Below are 18,648 nucleotides of genomic sequence, written 5' to 3' on the forward strand. Positions count from 1 at the left end.
ATTGTCTGATATCAATATGTCCGATTTATTAGAAAATAACGACTTGTGGAGGGCTGAAATGAGAAAACGTCTATTTATAATTATACTGTGAGACTGACAAATTACATAAGTATCACATTAAACAACTTTATGGATAAAATCTTGTTCAGCAGAAACTTGCAGTCACACATTGACATCTCATAATGGTCAATGAAGATAATACAATATAACCAAACACAAAAATTACAGAGAAGCAATACAGGAAGGATTTTATAGAGGAAGTGAGATTGTCTTGACTCCAGAAGATTATACTTCCCCACTGAACAACGATCAATGCAACTACAAATGGGTTTGAAAAGCAACAAATGCTGACAAAATTATATATGAAATCATGTGCTTGTACAATATATACATTGGGTTAAATAAATACACACTTTATAGACATTTAAATGTACCTATCTATGTCTAACATGTTTTCATTAATATAATGTTATAAGGAGAATATGCTGATGCTATTGGTCTGTCTCCATCACAGGGTCAGCAGATGCATCGTCTTCTTTCTGGGGGTCACCAGGCAGGATGTCTGTGACTTTCTGTATAAGTTCATCAATCTGTTCTTCTGTCAGTCTTTCCTCACTCTCCTCTACCATCTGTAAGGTTAGGTCATACATAGGTTATACATCTAACATCCAGTGCTGGCCATTTAGAAAATAGTCTTTTCTCCATACAATCTGTTCTATTAGTTTATTACAGCGACACAGATAAATCATAGGGCTTCAGGGTACCAGATTAATACATTTTTTCCTTGTAATAATATTAATAATAATACTCCTAATGAGTAATGCGTTACACCCAACACTAAGTAATTCATTTTCCCTTGAAAAAGTAAAGTAAGGGATAACTCTTAATTTGTCTGTAATTTAATTTGTTACTTCTACAGTTAATTCCAGATTAAACATCTACTGTTAAAACATGTTTTTAATGTAACCTTCTCCCTTTAAATACTTTGTCAGTTCAAGAATAATTTATGCAATTTTATGTTATTTATTTAAAAGAAAAGAGCAGTTTAATGTCTATCCTTGTATTGTTCAACTGGTTGAGGTTGACCAGGAAGTAATGCAATACTTTTTAGAGAGAGTAATTACTACAGAAATCTAATTACACCGTTGAAGAAGTAATTAATTTTTTAGAGCATCTTGCCCAACACTGCTCATACTATTATATTATTATATGTAATATTCCACAGAATTCTGTGTCAAGGACGAATAAATTCTGTTGATCTGAAAATACATGTACACTTATTTTTCCTATGTGAATTATTTTACTATGAGCTTATTTTACTATGTGAATATTTGCTGATACACCATCTTTCAAAAATGTTGGGTCGATTAGATTAGTTTTTTAAAGTCTCTTATGCTGAACAAGGCTGCATTTATTTGATAAAATATACAGCAATATGTTGAAACACTACAGTTTGAACATGACAGCAGGTTTTACTCCAGTTCACAGTGTCACGTGATTCTTTTGCTGAATAGAAGTTCAAAAGAAAAGCATCTATTTAAAATAGATATCATTTGTTTTGTTACATATTATCTTTACAGTTCATTTTTAGTTGTTTAAATTAATGTGAATAAAAGTATTCATTTATTTCAATAAAATAACAAACTGTTCCCAAACGTTTGAATGGCATTGCACACTCTCAGTATTTCCCAAGAAATTGGCAATGATGTAAAAAATGAGGAAGGTTATGAAAGTGTCTCACCAGCTGGATCTCAACAGCAGTCTGGGGTCTGTGGTTAAGGAGCTGCAGCTTTTCAGCTCTTTAAACAGGAACAGAAAAAGAAACAGCAGGTTCACTCATTATCAAGTGCAAAAAGGCAACTCAGACTCTCACATCACATGACACAGATCTTCATAAAGATGCATCTCAAACTCAACAAAGTGGTTGTAAATACACTGCATTTAATGTGACAAAGTCTGCATTTGTCACAATAGACCTATTTGTGACAGTTCTATATGTTTCTTTCCATATAAAAATGCCTAAAGCAATCGTTTAAAAAGAAGAAACAAAACTAACTTAGTGAGCTTGTGAGGCAGCATGGCAGTGAGGAACTCCTTCACAGTCTCTGGGTTCTGATGAACACATGGCGTCTTGGAGAGGTACTTCATGGTCTATTGGGGCATATACATCAAATGTTAAAAGGGCATGAGTGAGTAACCCTTTCTGAAGATTTTGAAGAAAACAAACTCACAAAGATGGAAATATAAATATCATTCATCTTTGCTTTAAGTCACATCAAAGACAAGCACCTCATACATGATGGTGTTGAGATTCTGCTGCCCGGTGCTGTGCTTATTTTTAACCATCTCCTTTCTTTTTTCTTTCAGGTCTGTCAGCAGCTGATAGACCTGGTGGAGTAGGGGGCATTTGTACAGCAAGGAACAAAAACTGCTTGCATGCATTTAGATAACACACACCTTTAAATGTACAACACACAAATGGATCCAAATTGAATCTAAAAAGGTTAAATGTGTATACTGACCTCATAATTGCTCAGCATTGCAGCATTGGCATCTCTCCTACAAAACAAAATGTTTCAATTTGGATTAACTTGCGTTAAATGACATAAAGTTTTTTTTATAGCAGTTATAATAAACCATTATGGAAGCTTGTTTCTGCTATGGAATAATAATAAAAGAGTTAACTGTGACTTTTTAACTGACAAGTTTATATCTCATGATTATATTATTTATTTATATAGTCCAAGGCAAAAAAACAAGCTTCAACACTTTGGAGCACTGAAACAAACACCACTGCATTTTGTGCATTTGAAATGTATGCATGTGTTTGAGTAATGGGATCTTTACTTTATTAAAAAATACAGTAAAAAAAATATATTCTGGACACTCCTGCCCTAAACACTATTTATTGACAAAGTGGGTCCTGGACTTTCACTGTCCTGCAGAGCTTGGCCTCAACAACACCCTCTGGAAGTTTCTAATATGTCTAAGCTGGTTTGTGTGTTTAATTGGGGCTGGACATAGCAGGACAGTGGCTCAGGCTCTCCAGGAGCAGGATTAGACACCTCTGGTTTAGGAAGTTCAGATGGTGACAGGAACTGGGCTGTTTTTTTTTTTTTTTTTTGGTGAACACAATCAAGTGGATCGAGTTTAATAGTATAACATTGATCGTTAAGTAGACACCAATGTTTTAACAATCCGTTTACAACGAATATAAATATTCAGTGTGATCTGCTCTCGGAGTATTGACTTAACTTGAATTAGTAGTTTGTGTTGATGTCTATTCATGTTATTTGTTGCGAGTTTCCAAAATTGTTCTCGATATTAGCCATATTCAACACGTACTAGATTATACAGTCTTTAAACCCAAATGTTTTTTTCAGCAATTATTGGTCACTATATATTGTATTTCAAACAGATCAGCTAGTTAGAACAGCTCAAAATCAAGTTTATCCGAGAGTGGAACTACTGTACATCATCTGCAGAGTTTACAGAGTGACCACCACGTGAACCTATAATCTATAATCGACAGTTCATTATAGATTTGGAAAATGTATTTACTCATCAGAGCGCCAAATACTACTTTTTTTCAACAAAAGACCAACTAGTATATGGTCTGAGTTTGACTTTAAACGTGTAGAAGTAAAATAGATCTTACACTTCCATCTTCCTTTCCTCGTTGGTTCGACAACTAAAAACGATCCGGCAAGAAAACGAAGCTTTCTGTCAAACGTTCCCACCCAGGTGTCATGTTCGGTCATGTCATTCTCTGGTCATGTTCACATTTGTTTGATTCCTGTAACTATTCGCCTACTGTTTTAGAAATATATATATATTTTTTACGAGATTTTAATAAAAATCTATAACATTCCCCAGCAGCAAAATAAATCTAAACCCTCAAAATCCAAAACCCATTTGAAATGTTGTGGAAGCAATTCTATTGAAAAATATTGATTAAAAATGTAATGTTTTTAAGCCTCAACATATATGGTGTAGGTAGGAAAGATATTAAACATAAAAGAAGATGAACCACAATAGAACACTTTAGTTAATTCATTTTAATATATTTGTTTTAATATATATGATAATGAAGTATAGTTATTTTCGTCTTCTCGGTTAGGGGCATAGCGCCATCCACTGGTTCTTTAGGCTAAATGATAGCTGCCGAAAAATGACGCTTAATTTTGGTTGGTTGGTGAGCACCTCATTTCCATATAATGGGCGGGGATTTCGTCCTCTCAAAATAAACGAGGAAATGTAACTTATGTTGCAAGCTGCTGGATGTACAGCCTCGCCTCTTACAGTTATTCACTCTTAAAAGCATTCGGTGCTGAATTAATGCTTTAATTATTTGACATTTCTGATTTAAATAATATACTTTAGTTTTCCGTTGTTCTTCGCACATAAAGACTGCTTGAGGTTCAAAGTGAGACTGTTACAATGGCAAGTTCAGAGGTAAAGATTGCTCATCTCTCTAAAGTGTTGTGCGTTTCTTGTCTGTCACAGGCTTTCCAAACCTGTCATGCCGTACCGTAATGTTTATGTTCTTTATTTTGTGTTGAACAGGGAAATAAGCTATGGGGTGGTCGTTTTGTGGGAAACACAGACCCTATAATGGAAAAGTTCAATGCGTCAATCGCGTACGACCAGCGTATGTGGGAAGCTGATATTAAAGGAAGTAAAGCATATGTCAAAGCCTTACAGAAAGCAGGTTTGGTTACCCAAAACGAGATGGAACAGATTCTAACAGGCCTTGACAAGGTGATTATGCAATTTATCACACAACCTGACTCGTAAACCATGTCTGCTTGCTTCCAGGTTATATTTTACAGTTATGTTTTTCATGAAACTTCATGTACCTCAGTGCACTTTGTAAATATTAACCAGGATACTGTACCATAGTCCATTCCCCCTTTGACACCAAAGTTTAATACATCACAGACAAAAATATGCCCTGACACAGACATCTCCATGCGCACACAACAATAGCCACGTGACAATGCCGCTGCTGATCCCTATTGTAAACACCGAAGCTACAGTAACATTTTGTTCTGACAACATAACAACAACCAGCCAACTGGGGCTAGTTGTCACACGTTTTAAAACGATTGTTCACCCAAAAATCATCATATTACTCACCCATACGTTGTTCCAAACCTGTATGAATTTCTTTCTTCTGTTGAACACAAAATAAGACAATTTGAAGAGTGTGTTGGTAACCAGACAGCTGATGGCACCATTGACTTCCATAGTAGGAAAACAATACAATCTTTAGGGTTGGTAACCAACCAGTCAGTAACCCTTTCAACCAACAAACTCATACAGGTTTGATGACAAAAAAAAAAAAAATCATTTTTGGGTGAACTATCCCTTTAATGCAGTTAATATTTAATTTTTGTATCAGTTTCTGTATAGGTACATTACATTACAAAAAAGCTATTGTAAAAAAAGATTGATCACATGAACATGGCCTAGTAGTATTTAAAAAGTTAAAACAGTATTACTACACAATTCTGAAAGGTTATGTGCAAAAATATTAACCAACAATTATGATAATTATTGTACTGTATACATTTTAAATGCATAATAAGTGACCACTTACCCTGATAAAAATTGAATCTATTATTTTTTAGAGATTACCCTTATAAAGAGGAAATGTATATAGTTCTCACAGATATACGTTTTATTCAAATTAGTTTTCCTCAGATGTAAGCTATGAATATGAAGGTTCAAGACTTCTGATTCATTAGCCACTCTAAGTAAATAACTAGAAGTATATCATTTACGCTATAAATCTGTGTGTTTATAATAAACTAAAATAATATAAAAAAATACCAGTTTGCAATTATTTAGCAGCACTGTTTTTGTACATCTAAAAGTGAATGACACCCGAAACCTCGCACAGTCAATTTAAAAATGTTCTCACTCTCTGTTAAATTCAATATAAAGTGAATATTTTACACTTGAAGTTGAAAATGTTTGTATTTTAGTTTGGAGGATAAAAAAAATCACAAAAATATTCTAATTTAATTCAGAATTTGAAACCAGGGCACAACAGCTAGATTAATGTAATTGCATTTTTAACTCAAAAGCCACTGAGATATAGCATTGTGCTTCCGACCAGCACTGTGTTTCCCCTATATGGCTGTAAATAAATATTGTAAATTTGAAATCAGAAACCTTTCTAAAGACATTTTACTTCATTGTCAATACCTGTTCACAGATATTTATGAATGTCTTCATTAGGTTTTTGATGAGTGGTCCAAAGGCGAGTTCAAGATCAAACCAGGAGACGAGGATATTCACACAGCCAATGAACGCAGGCTGAAGGTCTGTATTATCTATTATAAAAAGAGCATTAAATTTAATTTTTGGTTCCTATAATAATGTTATTTTCCCTTTAAAGGAATTTATTGGTGATCCAGCTGGAAAGCTTCACACAGGGAGGAGCAGGAACGATCAGGTTTGGCTTGGACCGAATTTGGTCACATGATATTTCCTCTAGGCATGGCTTTGACTGAACAGTTTTCATTTGTTGGATATAGGTTGCAACAGATATGCGGCTCTGGCTACGGGACGCTATTGCCACTCTGAAAGGACTAGCTTTGCAGCTCATCAACACTATGGTGGAAAGAGCTGCAGCGTAAGAATGCTCAATAATCTAGATACCTGTAGAGATCAGACTAATGTACGATTACCAAACACACACATCGCAAACTATCTTCCTTTGTCCAATCAGAGAGATCGACATCCTATGCCCTGGATACACTCACATGCAGAGGGCCCAGCCAATCAGATGGAGTCACTGGATTCTCAGGTGCATTTCAAATTCAGTCTTAAAGGGATAGTAGGCCCAAAATATGAAAATAGGCCCATCATTTACTCACCCTCATGTTGTTCCAAACTTGTATGAATTTCTTTTTTCTGCTGAAGACAAATGAAAATATTTTGAAGAATATGGGTAATAACAGCCCCATTGACTTCCATAATATGGGAGAAAAATACTATGGGAGTCATTGGGTTGTTCATAATATTTTCTTTTGTGAAATTCATCCAGGTTTGGGTGAATAAATGATGCACTATCCCTTTAATTATTTTCTACTCAAGGTAAAGCTACAGTGAAGTGTCAAGACCTTCATCCTCTTGATACATATGTTTGGTCACAATTGTTCTGTTGTTCATCGTTTCTCGCAGTCATGCAGTGGCGTTAAGCAGGGATGTCGAGCGGCTGGACGACATTAGAAAACGTGTTAATGTGATGCCCCTAGGAAGGTTAGTTTTGTGTATATGCACTAATACTGTACAGTAATCTTATGTTAACCAAGGCTGCATTATTTATGCATTGGATTTGGTTCTCAAGAAACATTTTTTACTATTATAAATGTTTAAAAAACATTTTTTTCAGGATTTAATGAATAGAACATTTTAAAGAAACACATTTATTTGACAGCATTTTTGTAACCTTATGACATCATTTACTGACACTTTAGTGCATATTTTTGAATGCAAAAGTATTTAGTTGCTGAACGGTTGTGTACACACTTCACACTTTCATTGTATTAAATGGATCTTTTTTAGATACTTTGAAATAATATGATGTATATATTTACCTTGCAGTGGAGCCATTGCTGGGAATCCCTTCAACATTGATAGAGAACTTCTTCGTCAAGGTTGACTTAGTTTTATGAATTTGCTTTTCTGTTATTTGCTTTCCTGTTTTCATATTAAATATTAATGTGAGTTTATTTCTTTTCCCACACAATTAATGATTCGTGAAGTATGTTCCTGAGTATATGGTTGTGTACACACAGGTAGAATTGTTCATATGATTTATAATCCGATTTATAATTTTTTTGTATCACTCCCCAGAACTAAATTTTGACAGGATCAGCATTAACAGCATGGATGCTACTGGACAGAGGGATTTTGTTGGTATGTATAATAATGCATTTGATTAGTAACTGATATCATTGTAATATAAAAGGGATTATTCACCCAAAAATGAAAATTCTGTCATCATTTACTGACCCTCATGTCGTTGCAAACCTGTATGACTTTCATTTATCTGTGGAACATAAAAGAAGATATATTTTTTGTTTGTTTTTTTGGTCCATACAATTGAAGTAAATGGTCACCAAAACTTTGGTTAGCCCCATTCTTCAAAATACATTTTTATGTTCCACAGAAGGAAGAAAGGTCTATAGATTTCGAACAACATGAGAGTAAATGGTGGCAGAATTTTAATTTTTGGGCGAACTATCCCTTTATCCTTTTGTGTATGTTTTTGGACAGTGGAGTTCCTCTTCTGGGGATCAATGTGTCTCACACACCTCAGCAAGATGGCAGAGGATCTGATTTTGTACAGTACCAAGGAATTCTCCTTCATCACTTTGACTGATGCATACAGGTGAGGACAATATATGATCCAAAATGGGAAGTGAGTCAACACCGAGACCAGAGAGAGTCGAGTCCGAGTCGAGTCCGAGACCAGAGACGGTCGAGTCCGAGTCGAGACCGAGACCAGTGAGGGTTGATTACCTAATTTACTTTTATTTACTTAGAGAAATCCTTTTTTTTTTTTTTTTTACTGAATTTACTTAGAGTTTAAAAAATATGATCAGTTTAGGGTAAAAAGGCCACATAGTAGGTGGTGTTAAAAGTAATTTTATTACAATTTGTCATGTGCAGTTGCGCACTAGAAAATCACCAATCACTGGGCGTGTCAATCAATTTAAAGAAATATTTTATTAACATACATTAATAATCATGAAAAATATTTTCAATTGAACTTGAGTGGACTCGGGAATAACTACGAGTCCTAAAAAAAAAATGTTCGAGTACGAGTCAATTCCGAGTCCAAATGGACACGAGTCCATGACAAGACCAAGACCATTAAAATATGGTCTCGAGACCGAGTCCGAGTCTCGAGTACTACAACACTGCATATAAGAGCTCTTGGCTGACGGTTCTAATCCCATTCCGGTCTGTGTTTTACTGTCCAGCCAATGAGTACAAAAAAATGTTTCTTGAACAGCACATCAGCATATTCGAATGATTTCTGAATGATCATGAAAAGTAGTGATGCTAAAAAATGTAAATAGTCAAGTTACTTTAAATTGTAATAATATTGTAAAATAACTGACTGTTTTTTTGTTGCAAACTTGGTGAACAAAAAATACTTTCAAAAGCATTAAATAATCTTACCGTTCAGATTGCAGATTTAAATGGGACTGAATTTGACATACTGAGCCTTCTTTTTGTTATTAACCTAACATTTTGCCTAACTGTTTGAACTCGAGAATGTGTCGTGTGTAGGCCCCAATAATAACCCATAATGTCACAGCAGACAGAGATCATTAATTTGAAGCCCTTGGGTTAACTACATTTTTCCTTACATGTTCTGCATTAGTTTTTACCCCACTAGCCACGATTGCAAATTTTCGTCATGAAACTGTAGGAGCTGCTGGCTTGTGCTTTAGGCAGAATTGCAAAAGAATAGGTCTTGTTTCAGATTACTTTTATGATGCACTTGCAAAGCAATGTCAGTGAGTCAGTGAGTGAACATGACATGAACGCATGCCATTACACACTTTCTGTTGTCGGAGCAAATCAATTTTATTCTCATACTATAATTCTTTATGGCCTGTGAAGTTTTAAGTGTGTTAACATTAACTGATGTTGAAGCTGGTACTGACCTTAGTTAACAAGTAAATGCTTGCTAAAAAATAATTATTACCTATATATTAACACCAAAACCGTGCTAGGAAAAGCTGACCATCTGCCACAGAATGCAGGATTCAAAGAGGTTGTCTTAATTGTCGGATGACACTCAACACAGTTTAGTTTAGTTTCTTATAAAGCACTTGCCCAAAGAAAACCAAACATAAAGACAAACAACATAAAATACTAATATTTAGTTCTCTCCTGGGTCAGACTCAGAAGCCAAGATGTAAAAGTGGTTCATCAAAGCCATTTTAATAGCATTCAAAGTAGGGGTAGAGCGAATGGAGAGCGGTAAGGTTCGGTTATCGTAAAGAAACAATCTCCTTTTCGCTTGAGTTGGGGCCGCGGTACCTGAAACAAAAGTTTATCGCCCGATCTAAAAATTGTTACTGGCTGGTGTAGAATAACAAGATCTGACAGAAAAGAGGGAGTGAGACCAGTTAAAATAAAAAAAAAATATTAACACGAACTTGAAGGGAGCGATATCTGATTGGTAACCAACCATTGATAAAATCTGAGTGATTCTGTCCCTCTTTCTCATACCGGTCAATAGTGTAGCAGCGGCATTTTGAACCAGTGCAATCGATTCATCAATGCCTGGGAGAGTCCTAAATACACAACATTTCAATATTCCAGTCTGGGTGATATAAAAGAATGGATGATTGGCTCCAGATCTCTACATGAAAGGATAGATTTTATCTTAGCAATTAACCTTAGGTAGTAAAAACTAGTTTTCACCACAGCGTTAACTTGTTTTGCAAAATTCAAATCTGAATCAAAAAAAAATATACCCAGATATTTTGCGTATGGGTGTAAAATTCTAGAAAAAAAAATCACGATTTTATCCCATTTTTCTACCCGGGTAGATTCGAACCCGGGTCTCTCACACCAAAGGCATGTGTCTTATCCACTGCGCCATCACAACCCCATGAGATAAGGCAGAACTGATAGCAAGCCAGCAAACAACCCGGCGTCAAGTGGCCTTGGGACACAGAGACTGTGAACATGAGCTGGCTGATTCAGTCCACTTCTACTTTGTATGTGTGTCTAGTGTGTGTAGCTAATCAGAGCTGTTGTATTTATGTTTGTGAGTGCAGCACTGGGAGCAGTTTAATGCCTCAGAAGAAGAACGCAGACAGCCTGGAGCTCATTCGCAGCAAAGCAGGACGAGTGTTTGGCAGAGTAAGATACAACACTGACTAATGAAACCAGCACGATACATGGATAATCACGTCATTAAAAGAACTGCCCTTATGATTAAGGTCAATCTATAGCAAATTTAATAATTAGTACTAGGGCTGTCCATTGAATGGTACTATTAATTTAGGGATGCACAATATAATGGTACCTTATTGGTTAGCGGATAATGGATATGCAATAGTGCGTGCTTATTTCTTCTGTTTTTGAATTAACTGTCACATTAATCTTTAAAAACATGAATCACTGAATAACATTGTTAGATTTTCTCTAGAAAATCATAAAATGATTTATTAGGTGTCTTTATCTACTATGTAATCCTTTGATTCAGTGCACTTATTATGTACATACATGTTTTTACATTGTACTTATATTTAATGCAGCTGTAATGATTTTCTGTAATTACATCTAAAATTATATTGTTGAACCTTCCCTTACACCTTACATGCCATCAAACCTGTCCCTAACCTTACCAGCATCACACCTCCATGTTTTGCAATACAATATGAGCACAATACCCACATGGTAGTTAAGGACGCCTAATATAAGTTGTGATCGATTATTCATTTTTCATTCAGGACTGTACATTATAATGTTGTAATGCCTGAATTCACTTTAAAAGGGATCATATTTAAGAACACAGATAAAAATATATATATACGTTGATATTGACAATTTATCGTTATTGGCCATAACATAAAATTAACTATAACATTTTCAGCCAGAATTCATCCCTAGATTAATCTGAAGAAAGTAATATTATAATTTTTATAAGGTTAAATATATTGTTTAATAACATGATCAAATATTAACACTCAAATTTACAGTTAACAATTGAATCTAATTTAAATTTCATTGTAATACAGTTTGCAGGGTTTCTGATGACTCTCAAAGGCTTACCCAGCACATACAACAAAGACCTACAGGTATGGCCATAACAGGCAGAGAATGTGATTATTTTGCTCTCGACTGTCCTCTGATTATATTTTTATCACTGCAGGAGGATAAGGAGGCCATGTTCGACACATACGATACAGTATACGCTGTGCTGCAGGTGGCTACAGGTGTCATCTCAACTCTAAAGGTAAGAGACGGGTTATACTACAAGTTAATGTGGCTTTGTCATGGACAGTGGCAATCAAGAACAAAACTGTTCCCTTGTTTAAATAGCCAGTATGTCTATGTCTATAGCCAGGCATGTATCCATTGTCAGTCTTCAATTTGGCCAACTTAACGAATTGTTTTCTATTTCCTGAGTGGTAGATCTTAAGCACTCATACTTTACCATTACTCAGGTCAACCAAATGACGATGGAAGCAGCCCTCAGCCCGGATATGCTGGCCACTGATCTTGCCTACCACCTGGTCAGAAAGGGAGTGAGTCCATCAATTCATCTACCTATAGTATATAGATTTTGTGTTTCAATTGAGCTGAATGAAATCTGATCTATATACACGTATATTAAAGATGCCTTTCAGAGAGGCCCACAGTTGTGCTGGAAAAGCCGTCTATATTGCAGAGACTAAGAAAATCAGTCTGTCTGAACTGACTTTAGAGGACCTTCAAACCGTCAGGTCAGCAGGCACATTAAAACAATAATGGCATATAGAAGTATATAGAATTTTTATTCATTCTTTATTTATTTGTTTCTATCTTTCTCTCCAGCCCTTTGTTTGACAAAGACATTTCTTCAGTGTGGGACTACGTCAGAAGCGTTGAACAGTACAGCGCACCCGGTGGCACAGCGAGGAGTAGCATCACGGCTCAAATCGAGCACTTTAGAAGCTGGTTACAGGCACAGAAACAGTAAGCAGTAGGTGCTCTTTCTTCTGAGATGAATTTGGCATGTTATGCCTGCTATTATCTCATATCATCACAGATTCAGTTAAAGTCAAGGGTTTGCCTGTATGTTACATTTAAGGACAGTTTCATTGGTTCAGAATAAGGATTTTACATGGCAAAACGTGTATTATGAAATGTACTTACATTTGAATAAATAATTTGTGCAGTCACTTCATTTAAAGTTTTATTAACATCTTTGGAAACATACGTAATGTACAACTTAAACATCACATGCATATAAAGGCATATTAATTGTTTAATCATCAAATCAAAGCTGTATGAAACACTCAATTTACAGGGTTTTATATTTATTAATTTAGTTGACGCTTTTATCAAAAGCGACTTACAATCGCTATATGTGTCAGAGGTCGCACGCCTCTGGAGCAACTAGGGGTTAAGTGTCTTGCTCAGGGACACAGTGGATTCGAACCCGGGTCTCTCACACCAAAGGCATGTGTCTTATCCACTGCGCCATCACCACCCATGAAAAATGTTTTCCAGGAAACAGCTGAGATTTAAAAAAAATGGGCATTTCCAGGCCTGGAAAATCACGAAAATTTGGAAAATTTATCCAGTGAATTCATCTTAGTGGAGGTTCAGAAAGCTTCAAACAAGCCACGTTCACATCCCAAGTGGTTTTGTTTAGTATTTTGAAGACTTTATTTGTACAATGACAACACAAACCTCCTTAAAAAAACTTCAAATGCAGTAATCATGAACAATTGAGTCATGGAAAACAGGTAGAATTCCTGAATTTTATAGAAGTCGGATAACGTTTAAAGGAGAATGCGAGTAGACATGAAAAGAGGTTTGAGTGAAACAATTTATAGTTGTGAACAAATAATTACAAATAATAATGTGGTCAGGTTTCACAGCCTTAGCATGGTGGCAATGATCCATTCCATTAACTTCAGTTCAGTGCTTGAAAGATTTATTCGCTGTATTTTGTTTGTAGAAATTGGAAACAGAACATCCTGTGTTAAAAGACACATGTTCTCTACCATTCAGTAAAACACACACCTTTGTTGTCCAAAAACACAAAAGAGGCACAGAAACAGGGTGATTAGATTGGGCAGGACACACAGACAGTGAGATTTCACAGACGTGTAAACAACTCGTCCATTCAGATTCTGCACAGGACGGAATATTCCAGTCATTGGTTTTTCTGATGCGAATAACAGCTGTTTATACATTGACATCAGCTAAAGTAGAAAAAGAAAGATGGCCAAAAGGATCAGTGAACTCAACCTTTTCATAATTATATATACTTAATTGAGATCTCCTACAGTTATTCAATCATGTTTATTGGCAAAATGTACAGACTTTCAGCGGTTTGCAATGAACAAATCAAATAAAACAAAACAAATGTTTTAAGTGGTTTTCCCAAATTCATTTGAAAATGCAACTTTTAATGACTTTTGGAGTGGAGTCTCAAAATGATTCAACCCCCTGAGTAGGATCCTTCACAATAGCACAAATCTGATGCAAATAATCAAGGGCTTCATTAGTTGCACCAGGTGTGCTTGAGCTAGAACACATGAAATAGGTTTGTTGAGTGTTACTTTTGACTGGAAATATGGCAAAATAATCAAAAGAATGGCCCAAAAGGTTAAAAGAAGATTTCATCACCATTCACAAACAAGGAACCGGATACAACAAGGTAGCGAAGCCACTAAATGTTCCTTGAGACACCGTTTGAAGCATAGTTCGCAAGTTCAAAGGTAAAGGAAAAGTGGTTGAATGGGGTAGAAAAAGAAAGCTATCAAAGGCTGCAAACAGATTTCTTCAGAAAAACCCTTGAGAGACTGCAAAGGACCGGGAGGAAAGGCGGTTGCGGCACGTAAACCCAAGAATATTACTGAACTGGTCTGTAGAACATTGTTAATGAGGAATTGGCTAAGATTCCTTAGAAACACTGCCGGAAGCTGAAGTCTGGTTATACATCTATAAGGCCATACAGCTAATGGGTGTTCTACTAAGTACTAAAGATGCTTGCCATTAAGGGGTTGAATAATTTTAGGACTGCTGAAGTCATTCAAAAGTGGCATTTTTAGTTGAATTTGGGGAAACCACCGGAAAATTTTGTTGTGTTAAGCTATTTCAATTACTTCTGCTTGATTTGTTAATTGCAAGTATGACTAAAATTTATATCTTAGTCTGGTTTATGCTAAAAATGATCTCTGTACCTGATTTTTGCTTATGGGCAGAGTCTTATGGAAGACCGTCCACACAACAGACTGGTCACAACCTGGTGTGGTCAAGGAACCCGAGTAGCGATAGTAGCTCAGTGAATCGGCTTGAGGGACGATGTCAGCCAGTCTAAAGTCTTCAATTTCAGTGCTGTTCCCTTTTGATCAAATTGCATAATGTGGAACCAAAAACAGACAATCAAAACATGTTAAATAGATAAACGAATCAAAAATGAGAAATCCAGATTATGTAGTCTTTCATCCAGATGGATGCTGCACACTGGTGGTGGTTGAGGAGATTCCCCTCTCTATGTAAAGCGCTTTGAGTGCCGAGAAAATATATAAATGTAATGAATTATAATTATTATAATTAATTATTAAAAGTACTTACCTTCATATCTGACTTTTCCTAAAGCCTCTATAATTCTATCAAGCTTTTGGTTTTTCTCTGAAGACATCTAATGGGGGATGACAAAAGTCTGTGTTTTATTAGTTATTATCAGCATGGTTTATTAAAGGGTTTATATTTCACCCAAAATGGCTGCAAAGTGAATGGTGAGGACTGGGGCTGTCAAGCAGCAAATGACAAAAATTATGAGCCATAAAATGTCATAAAAGTAGTCCGTATTGAAGCTATTTGATAACATTGTATGAGGTCAAAATGGAAATAACTTGTGTCCCATAAATGAAGAGTTCAGATGCAAAAGCCTCTAAATGCCATTTGAAATTTTCCTCTTTAATGATGATTTTTACCAAACTTGTATGTTTAAGTTCAGTAATTTCACTTAAATGGCAATGATAATTACCTATTAATTGTTATTTAAGTGAAATTACTGAACTTAAATATACAAGTTTGATAAAAATCATCATTAAAGAAGAAAATTTCAAATGGCATTTAGAGGCTTTTGCATCTGAACTCTTCAAATATTTATTTTTTTGTTGTTGTTAAAACCCAGTCCTCATTCACTTTCATTAAATGGAAATTCTTCATAAATTGAAGAATGTCATTGTCATTTTGAAAACAATAGGTTTTTTCAATTTTGGGTGCGGGATTACCGGTATTATAGCTAGCCAACACTAAAACCATAAAAAACGTTTGTTACTTGAAATAAAATAAACTTCAAGTGAAATAAAATAAAGTTTTAAATTCAACTCAAAATGTAGTTTAACTTCATGTACTAAAAAAACTAGGTAACACTTTAGTTTAAGGTCAAATTCTTAATTTTAACTAGATGCTTGTTAACATGCATTTTACTATAGGATATTTGCTGTTTATTAGTACTTATAAAGCACATAATAATGCCTTTGTCTGCATGACCATATTCAACGTACCTTAATCCAACCCTAAAACAACTTAAACTTAAAAATTTAAGTTTAAAAATTTAAATTAATTGAGGCAAAAGTACTAACTGAATAAAATAAATAAAATAATATATATATTAAACTTATAATGAAATAAACAACAAAAATACTAAAACTTTAACTAAAATTTAAACTGAATATAAAAATAAATTAACAAAAACTAAATAAAATTAGACTAAATTGAAATAAACAAAAACTAAAATAGTATCTCAATAATATTAAAATAGCGCTGGGTGAACTATCCCTTTAAGAGCTTGTGTTCAGTTGATTTCCTCACATTATTTAATATTTATTTAATTAGTATAATTATGAGACAAAATATCAGAAAGGCATCAGTACCTCAAAAAAGAAGCCAAGTGCTGCCACCCCCGTAGAGTCATTTAGAGCCATACTCAAGTTGTTATACTTTTCTTTAATGTGAATAATGTGGAGCTGGAAGGAAAAATGCATAATGAATACCATCATAACTTATCTTAAAACAATAATAGGCTTTATTTGCATTTAATCCTCCAATTATCCTTGACTGTGACGTGGACTCTCACCTCCATGGGATAACGCTCTCCGTCCACAGAGTGCTCTGAGCCCTGGCCCCCGTCCTCTCCCCAGTGCAGGTGGAACTGGACAGCCTTGTATGTGTCTGACAGACCCCCGCCACGGAGACGCACCGATTGAGGGAGTGTAAAGTGAGCTGGGAAGAAGTATAGAGCATGTTATTATACGTAACTGTAAGATTACAATATTCAAACGTCAATTGAATTGCAAATGTTGACAAAAATTGACAATTCTTGTTTTTTTATGGAATATTTCAGTATTTATCTGTGCTCATCAGTATTTTTATTTTTTTTATTTGGTGTGCCCTTGTAAAGCCTAATTTCTTCTCTGAAAACGAGGGCAGAACAACCTGTCAGATCAAAACAATAGCGAACCACAACCATCCAATCAATTCCCGATGGACAAAATCAAATTCCACCCTACATTTTTTCTTGTTTGAGAAGCCATTTTACTCAGATACACGTCACAATATAGAAAAGACTATTTCGTAAGTTTTGTTTCATGTTTGTCCACTTTTAAATGATAGTTTGTTCCTGCTCTCACATTGTTCCAAACCCTTAAGACTCAAGACTCATCTTTGAAACAACACTGTAAATATTTATGATCCATAAGTTATGACATCATATATTTTTAAATTGCTTCACTTTTTTTTTAAGTCAGTTTAATGTCATTTAAGTTGAAATTACTTCAACATCCAAGTTGATTGTACTTGTAAATTTGATTTCCGTCCCTCCATTCAAATTCCATCCCACGGAAACTTTCACAATAAAAAAGTTTATGAAGAGTAATCCACGTTTTTATAAACACACACATAGAGCTCATAAAATATGGTAAATGGAAGCTCAAACATATACCAATGAGGTTTGTTCATTCATTTCTTTTACGCTCTCTTATACTTTCTGATGCTTTAAAGTCGGACTTTCAATGGATGGACAAAAGTGATAAAAGCTTATAAAAAACATCTTCATTTGTGTTTTGAAGATGGAATAAATGAAAACAGAATTTACATTTTTAGGTGAACCATCCCGTTAAAGTTTAGTTCCATCTACCTGAATGTCCATGATTTTCCACACTCATATTGAAAATGTCCTCATGACCATCAAAGGTAAAACCGGTCAGTTTTGGGTCATGCTTCACTTTGCGTGTGATGATATTGATGGGCGATTGATTTGGACCTCCACACTGAAGATACTTTTGTTTCCACTCTGAAGGCCCTGGATGACACAAATGGAAAACACATTTTTATATCTGTATACGAACAAGGACTTTGCTTTAGGGATGATGACAATGCAAAAACTTGAGCCCCAGTTCTCACCTGTACACTTGCTGTCACAGGACTGGCTCTCGTAGCACCACTCACCTGGAACAGACAGAAAAAAACTGGACCACTTTTGGAAAGTATTTAAATCCGTGACTCGAAGCCAAGGTTCAGAGCCAATTTTGAGGTGGTCATTAACTAACAAATTTGTTTATTTTGTGGCCATATAAAGTTATGCTTTGATTCACAAAGTTTTTCCTGATAATCAGTGAGCCATCTAACAGAGTTCCCCTCCTGATCACCAGGTTTGATCGAGAGCAGGACATGTGCTTGAATGCAAAGGCACCTTAAATGTTCTCATATTACTCACTGTCCACCTGTGCACTTTCAACCCATTCAACTTGGTTTGCACAAGAAGAAAATTCTCTTATCATTTACTCAAGTTGTCGCAAACATGTATGAATTATTTCTTCATTATTTTGGTTTTTTTTTAAGTTTAGCATTTGAATTTTTTGTTTCCAAGTA

General features: G+C 35.2%; 3 protein-coding genes across 3 annotated transcripts; 1 reads left to right on the forward strand and 2 right to left on the reverse strand.

Moving 5' to 3' along the window:
- Positions 1 to 59: 59 nt before the first annotated feature.
- On the reverse strand, positions 60 to 3,774 carry crcp (CGRP receptor component). The gene is made up of 6 exons (XM_039693696.2): positions 3,659 to 3,774; positions 2,523 to 2,559; positions 2,290 to 2,388; positions 2,057 to 2,151; positions 1,742 to 1,799; positions 60 to 629 (listed from the first exon to the last, which is right to left on the reverse strand). The coding sequence occupies exons 1-6, from the start codon at positions 3,664 to 3,666 to the stop codon at positions 492 to 494; spliced, it is 435 nt and encodes a 144-aa protein (XP_039549630.1). The 5' UTR covers positions 3,667 to 3,774; the 3' UTR covers positions 60 to 491.
- A 462-nt stretch (positions 3,775 to 4,236) lies between these two features.
- On the forward strand, positions 4,237 to 12,937 carry asl (argininosuccinate lyase). The gene is made up of 16 exons (XM_039693692.2): positions 4,237 to 4,455; positions 4,567 to 4,761; positions 6,247 to 6,330; positions 6,407 to 6,463; positions 6,546 to 6,643; positions 6,740 to 6,817; positions 7,195 to 7,272; positions 7,618 to 7,670; positions 7,870 to 7,932; positions 8,293 to 8,407; positions 10,821 to 10,905; positions 11,787 to 11,846; positions 11,921 to 12,004; positions 12,216 to 12,296; positions 12,388 to 12,494; positions 12,586 to 12,937. Exons 1-16 carry the CDS (start codon positions 4,441 to 4,443, stop codon positions 12,728 to 12,730), a joined length of 1,398 nt encoding a protein of 465 aa, XP_039549626.1. The 5' UTR covers positions 4,237 to 4,440; the 3' UTR covers positions 12,731 to 12,937.
- Positions 12,938 to 12,946: 9 nt separating this feature from the next.
- ca4c (carbonic anhydrase IV c) lies at positions 12,947 to 18,557 on the reverse strand. The gene is made up of 8 exons (XM_089123592.1): positions 18,494 to 18,557; positions 18,181 to 18,225; positions 17,915 to 18,079; positions 16,856 to 17,001; positions 16,653 to 16,745; positions 15,343 to 15,409; positions 14,949 to 15,109; positions 12,947 to 13,964 (listed from the first exon to the last, which is right to left on the reverse strand). Exons 1-8 carry the CDS (start codon positions 18,555 to 18,557, stop codon positions 13,767 to 13,769), a joined length of 939 nt encoding a protein of 312 aa, XP_088979718.1. The 3' UTR covers positions 12,947 to 13,766.
- Between the last annotated feature and the right edge of the window lie 91 nt (positions 18,558 to 18,648).

This window comes from Pimephales promelas, chromosome 19, assembly GCF_988280905.1.
Source record: "Pimephales promelas chromosome 19, fPimPro1.hap1.1, whole genome shotgun sequence".
Classification (NCBI taxonomy): Eukaryota; Metazoa; Chordata; class Actinopteri; order Cypriniformes; family Leuciscidae; genus Pimephales; species Pimephales promelas.

Coding starts and splice junctions, on each gene's coding strand:
- crcp (XM_039693696.2), bottom strand. Junction 2,389..2,522: donor CAATGCTGAGCAATTATGAG/GTCAGTATACAC, acceptor CTACTCCACCAG/GTCTATCAGCTGCTGACAGA. Junction 1,800..2,056: donor CTGCCTCACAAGCTCACTAA/GTTAGTTTTGTT, acceptor TCCTGTTTAAAG/AGCTGAAAAGCTGCAGCTCC.
- asl (XM_039693692.2), top strand. Junction 6,818..7,194: donor TGGAGTCACTGGATTCTCAG/GTGCATTTCAAA, acceptor CGTTTCTCGCAG/TCATGCAGTGGCGTTAAGCA. Junction 7,273..7,617: donor AATGTGATGCCCCTAGGAAG/GTTAGTTTTGTG, acceptor TTTACCTTGCAG/TGGAGCCATTGCTGGGAATC.
- ca4c (XM_089123592.1), bottom strand. CDS start 18,557: ATGATAAGAGAATTTTCTTCTTGTGCAAACCAAGTTGAATGGGTTGAA. Junction 18,080..18,180: donor CTGTGACAGCAAGTGTACAG/GTGAGAACTGGG, acceptor TGTGTCATCCAG/GGCCTTCAGAGTGGAAACAA. Junction 15,410..16,652: donor CACTTGGCTTCTTTTTTGAG/GTACTGATGCCT, acceptor ATCCCCCATTAG/ATGTCTTCAGAGAAAAACCA.